General features: G+C 35.5%; 1 protein-coding gene across 1 annotated transcript in view; it reads right to left on the bottom strand.

The window, feature by feature from the left end:
• The window catches only part of LOC122070550, an 8,567-nt gene extending 4,345 nt beyond the window's left edge, over window positions 1-4,222 (bottom strand). Inside the window, exons 1-3 of the mRNA XM_042634733.1 lie at window positions 3,813-4,222; window positions 3,609-3,724; window positions 3,359-3,478 (exon numbers count right to left, since the gene is read on the bottom strand). Of these exons, the coding sequence (XP_042490667.1) occupies window positions 3,359-3,478; window positions 3,609-3,724; window positions 3,813-3,891 (315 nt within the window). The 5' untranslated portion in view covers window positions 3,892-4,222. The remainder of the gene's footprint in view (window positions 1-3,358; window positions 3,479-3,608; window positions 3,725-3,812) is intronic.
• Between the last annotated feature and the right edge of the window lie 2,389 nt (window positions 4,223-6,611).

The raw sequence follows: 6,611 nt of genomic DNA on the forward strand, positions 1-6,611 counted from the left end.
GGGGGGGGGGGGAGGGGAAGTCGTCCCATTTGCTCTTCTCTGCTGGTTCTTCCCCAGTGACTAATGATTAGGTCTAAAAATAACACATTTACCATATCACTCTTGCATCAACCCCCCATATACTTAGAAGTTGACTGTATAACAACCCTGCACATGTAGACAAGAGAATGATGGGCCTCATGAATGACACTTAGGAAGTCTCAGTTTAAACACATAATAGAGTTAATAAAAACAGATCATGTAGGAATAGTTTCTGGTAGAAATAAATGAATCATGTAACTTATTCAAACTCAACCAAGTCACGCGTAACAGCTGAGTTGAACAGATCCAGATTTGCATTGACTAACTCAGAAGCACATCTTTAAACCAACATGAATCAAATTCAAGTGAAATGGTTCAAAAAGGACTTGCATGGCTGAAGACAGGTGTCCAAGATGAGCAAAACTTTCACATGAATACATGATTCTGGTTGGCTTCAGATGCCAATTGTTAACGTAAAGACCTTACTTCTCCCCCCTTATGCATTTCTTCTTCACATATTCTGCAAAATGTTTGCTTCTGCAATTAGATATGTTTCCTTTAAGGTGAGAAATTTGTTAGCTCTGCAAAGGCCATTTTCTTCTCATGAAGTCCCTCTCCCCAATAAAAATTTAGCCACATTAATGATGCAATTAGTGAACTGAAGACAAAGCATGGTACTGAAAGAAAGCACTTCAGTTGGGGTCTGTGCATGAAAAATGTCCTGAAGAAACAACACATATTGTTTCATAAACATCCTTTACCCCGCGGGTGGTGGTTCAAGTGTAAGTCCAAGGAGGTTCACTCACTGGTTAGAAGATTCAGAGATTATTTCCTCTTAGAAAAAGGCATAACAATTGATCGACAAATGTGAAATGACTATAGATATTTGGCGACACCACCTGACCAGTAAGATAGAATAATTGCCTCATCCACCACTTATATGGATATGGAATGGACCCATTTATTGAGGACTGAGGCATTAGAAAGCGAAGAAAGAAAACATAACTACAACCTCTCAAGTATTTGGACGTCACCAGGCCCCTAGCCCCTCCTCAAGAGGTTTTGTAGCTTTGGGTATTTATGTGCTTTGATTGGGTATTGGCATTAAACCACCTGAAAAAAGAGGCTTTTCACATGAAAATAAATGCATCATGTGTTGAAGATGAATCAATGGGTTACTTGTTTTTGGACTGTAAAATCAGCAAGTCAATTCAGAATCACTGTATAGAATTGTTTGAAGTATAATAGGGAGGACCCAGTGACATTAAGTCCGTAGTTGTAACTTGATCTCCCAGAATACTCATGTCTCAAGGGGTGATTCTACAGGAACTATTACCTTGTTTTGTTATTTTGCGGTGTATGGAAAAAGAAAACGACTATGCCACAAATGGAAGATAATGCAGGACTGGTTTGGTTTGGTACAAACTTGAATTTTTGTGGTTCACAGTATAGTTCAACTGATTGGGTGACCAGGTTCAGTCAACCAGCCTTATCCAATCTAATCATTGGTTGATTTAGGAATTTATTCTCTTTTTTTATTTAATATTCAGTTGGTTTTTTTTTTGGTGAAAATATTCAGTTGTATAACAGAATAGGATAAGTTCAGTCAAAGTTGGATATTTTACTGGTTACTTATTCCAATTATTGGTTCTGTTTAGGATATGCAACCATAGTTTGTGCAAGGTAGGAAGTTTCCTTTATTATTTGGTGATCTTTCATTATTTACACAAGTGTTTGGTCAGCTAAGAATTCTCCAAAACAGCCTATGCATGGAGAATTCCTAGTTATAATTCTTTTTTATTTATTTCCCTTTTTAAGATAAGGTTTGATCCTATGAACATATGTAAGGCTATTCCAGCAACTGAGCTACCCATGATTTGAGTAAGTTCTTTTCTCCCTTCCCTCCCTCTTCTTCTTCTAAACGAGTAAGACCGGATTTCATCTCCTGCAGCCTGATTTACAATCAGCTGGAGCATTCACGGAATTTATTCTTTGCTGGAGCCATCTGCAAAACCCGGTTAGCAGATCGAGCCCCTTCTTCTTCCCTTTCGTCCATCTTTCCCTTCTTGGGAATAGAGTTGTTCTACATCCCAGCAGTTACTCCTTCAGTTACAGATCTGCATATACATTCAGATATCAGACCTGAATCCATGTGGCTGTCCTGTGGTTGGGATTCACTTATTCCTAACTGGGATTTGTGGATCTAGACTGCATCAGAAGACAACGGAGATTAAAAGGAAATCGTAATGATATCAGATCATACTGGTTGGACTAGGCTTTTGAAACAAGAGAGTTCATGGGTCTGGATAGAACTGCCTAGGGTAGCCAATGGATTTTAACCATGACAGTAAGGAGGTGCAAATATATATAATCTTTTTATAAATGCAAGTAGACACATAAGCACATGTATAAACCCTCTTTATTTGGTTGCTGCTCAAAAACAAAAATCTAATTCTTTCATGCATAAAGAAACTGATTATTGTTAGGTTGCGGTTTTAAATATTCTCAATATTCTAGCAGACTATCATCCCAATTTTTGTTATCTGACTGTGAGAGAATCTATCATAGTGTGCTACAAACAGACAAAAAGAAGCAGCATCCTGTGGCTTGATTAGGAGCTTTGCACCAGAAATATACCATAATATCTGTTCTTGCTGCTACTGCTTATTTTTGTCGTTGGCCACAAACAGGATTTAATTGCAAGAATGCAACTGTTCCTTTCTCTCTCCAAATACTATTGCTCAAGTAGCCAGCGGCAATAAATGAACCCTTTCGAACTGAATCTATGGCTGTGATATGAAAATAACTTGGCTGCAGAGGTGAAATCCAAACCACACCATAGAGCACTAGGGTTCTTGCTTTACCAGGTGAAAATCAAAGTTTCCTCAAGTAAACAATGGAAGTTTAGATCCTAACAAATGACGTTCGCTCATCATTGGTTCACTAATCATAATGCCGATTCTAGTACTTGATTAACTCAAATTGTAAGTGTACATACTCACAATGGATGCACATTTTCACATCCTTCCCATATTTCCCAGGCAGTGTAAATCTTAGGTTTTCTCTCTCTTTTTCTGTTAAAATCAATACCATGAAATAGGATTTCCCAGAAGGATAAGAATAAGGGGCAAAGCAATAAAATTCAATGGAAATGGATGATTATTACTAGTGCTAATATCTCTAAATCATTTCTCTCATGCCAATATGAACTGATACAGCATCATAGAACTTGCATTAAATACCATCACTCCAGGTAAACGAACAAGAGAACATAACAGGAAATCAAATTAAAAGAAGAAAAATGTAATGCAAAACTGATTTGATTACTGAATCATACCCTGAAGGTTTCCCACGATGAAGGTACGTCTCTGACTACAGTTACTGCTTGACCTCCTCCATTTTCTGCAGAAACATACTTCTGCAGTGCCACTGATTTGAACTGTACTTGGGTTCCATCCTGCATTGGGATGCCTACCAATGGGTTAAAAAGAAACAGTCGAAGAAACTCATAGCCATGAATGAAACCCAACGAATCAAGAAAAAAAAAATTTTTAATTATGAGAAAGAAAACATGCAGAGCAACTCACAAGCATATCTCCATTGGGGATACCGTCGAACAGAGAAGGTTTAATCCATCCTTCCACAACCAACCATCCTCCCAGGTTCACACCTCTAACTTTACGGACCCCATTCAAATTCCCCCCTGAATCAAGTCGAAATCATAAGCAAAATAAGACATCAAGAGAATATAAAAAGATAAGGACTAATCAAAGGAGAAAATTAAAATTTACCTGAGCATACTCTAGAAAGGATGAGTAGCCAACAACACAAGGAAACTGCAAGAACCGAACTGCAGAAACCAGTTTCCATGCAAAAAAAGATGGAATTCTCTTGATGCCAGCAACTTCTGGTCTAATACAGTAACCCAAAGGGAAGTGAAAATGCAGCAAATCTGCAATCAAAGTAACCCAAATACCCAATTGAGATGATAATTCAAGCCCCATCCCCATCCAACACAACACCGACTTAAAAGAGAACCTCAGAATTCCTTTCTTATCATCCAATTAATCCAAGGTAGAACTCTGTCAACAAACATTATTAATATGTTTTAAGACCTGTACAACCATTACATGCACATATAACAAAGTAGACAAGGAAATCCACACCGAGGAGGAGGAACTTTATTCTATATCTGGGCACGGAAGCAAAGGAAGAAGAGTTCTGACCTGAGCCATGTGAGTCTGAAGTTTGCAGTTAAAATGGCTTTGCTTGTACTACTGGGATTGGTTTCAGCCTTTACTACAATTATGGAAAAGGAATTCAGAATTTCAGATGCGAGACGAGGAAAAGTAAGGTCAAAGGCGGGCTTTTAGTTGAAGAAAAGGATTAGTTGAAGAAAAAACAAAGGATTAGTTGAAAAAACAAGGATCGAGAAAATACGGCTCCTCTCCATGGAGGGGCATCATAGTGTATGTTAGTAAGTTCGTGAACAGTAATAATACGGGAATATATATATATATATATATATAGCGATTAAACAGGTTATACGAAAATAATATTTTTCAGAAATTTGGTGTAATAAAATGCATATGATAATGATACGGTACGTGTTTAATACGATTACTATGTAAAACTTCGGGAGCAAAAATATGGGTTTATTTTGGTATTAAGAATGAAGTAAAACTGGTTGTTTATAACTTAATTCTAATTTCATATGCTCTCATGAACACCTAAATTCAACTTAGTTTTCCAATTGGGGATTATTTTTCTCCATTTTTTTTTTGTTTTACATTTAATATTAATTAAGTTTAATCATATCTATCATAACCAATGTTGATAAGTGATCCATCAACCACTTTCTATCATAATAAATAATAGCATATATTTATCAAAATAATAATAATAATAGCATGTGGATAATCATTTAACAAATTAAAATATCATCATTAATATTATCTTATCAAATAAGAAAATCCATAGCAACCCCTACTGATGTGGATCCGTATTTAAACTGGAATCAGGTCGCGTATAGGTCCATTCAGATGTTTGATAATTCAATTGTAATAATCAACGATAGATTCGCAATTAAGATCAGATTTTAAATTAGATAGCAAAATTATAATAGGATAATGGATAGGGACAAGAAGGTGGAAACATAAGATTTTTGATTAATAGATTTGTCATAAACTTGAAATGAAGTTAAATAAAAAGTATAAAGTAAAAAAGAGAGAGGGAACGAGAATATGGAAAGAAGTGTTGGAATTAATAAAATAAGAATAAAACATATTATACACATTTTTTTCAAAATCGAAAACCTACGAAAAGGGAGAAATGTCAGTTTTGACTTTTGGGGCTGAGTTTCCTCCCCCCTGCCCCACAACTAAACGTATTAATAAGAATAAAACATATTATACACGTTTAGGATACCTATAAATATGTGTATAATATGGATTTTTTGGATTGATATGCCAAATTTTGACTTTTTTATTGAAACGTTCGGATACAGCAAAAATCCATGTATTATACGTGAATTTACTATGTAGAATGCGATAGAGTTACCAAAAAAAATAGAATGCCATAGGGGTCTGTATGGGTGACACGTGGCATATACAAATCCAATCGTCGAGAATTTGAATATATATATATATATATATATTTTTTTTTTTTCATTTATTTCATCCACTAGCTATTTTGACCTAACCATACAATCTCATCTTGACCAAACCTTCAAGTCTTTTTTCCCTATCCCATTTTCTAACTCGTTTTCTCCCTCACTCTCAGTGAAGTAGTAGGGATCTCTCTTGCAACAGGACTTCTTTCATCCTCCCTCAATCTCGCCAATAATCAAGGCCAATCACAAATAGGGAGCATATGAAAGACACATTTGCAGATAATTTTGTTCAACTTAGAAGACAAATTTTTTTATCTGAAAAAAAGAAAAAATATCCATTAACTAGAAGTGAAGCTTAAAACATCAATGTTTGATATTATTATTATTATTATTATTATTATTATTATTATTAATTTTTGTTTTTTTTTGTTTTTTCATAGCTACGCAATAGGAAGTACCACTCCCTTGTTGGGCCTGATACAAAATTGGGGTATAAACAAAATAGAATGAACATCAAAAAAAGGGGATTGCATTCCAAGGCCATGTTGTGGTACTGCTATCGGAAAGTAACATGTCTAATTCTGTTGAGTCACTGTAAATTTCCTTTAAAAACTATCCTTCCTCCTTTGTTCACTTGACTCCATAGAGAAGGCTCTTACAGTTGACGTCAATGGTTTTTTCCTGTCATCATGTAATTAGCACATAATGAGACACATTTTTCCTGAATTAATGATACAAGTACCCAACCAGAAATATTATTCTTAGCATCAATCGCACCCTCACAAATAAGAATTGGTGGGTTGAGGATAGGAAATTCAGGTATATTAATTAAGGTAGGTTGGGTTGGAGTCACTTGTTGAATGCATGAGTGGCAAGATTGAGCAATCCATTGTTTCACAGGTTGTAAGATAGAGAAAGGATTAGCTTAATATAGATATAAATAACCTTATTACGATGTGACCAAATAAAGTAGCATGTT

This window comes from Macadamia integrifolia, unplaced genomic scaffold, assembly GCF_013358625.1.
Source record: "Macadamia integrifolia cultivar HAES 741 unplaced genomic scaffold, SCU_Mint_v3 scaffold944, whole genome shotgun sequence".
Classification (NCBI taxonomy): Eukaryota; Viridiplantae; Streptophyta; class Magnoliopsida; order Proteales; family Proteaceae; genus Macadamia; species Macadamia integrifolia.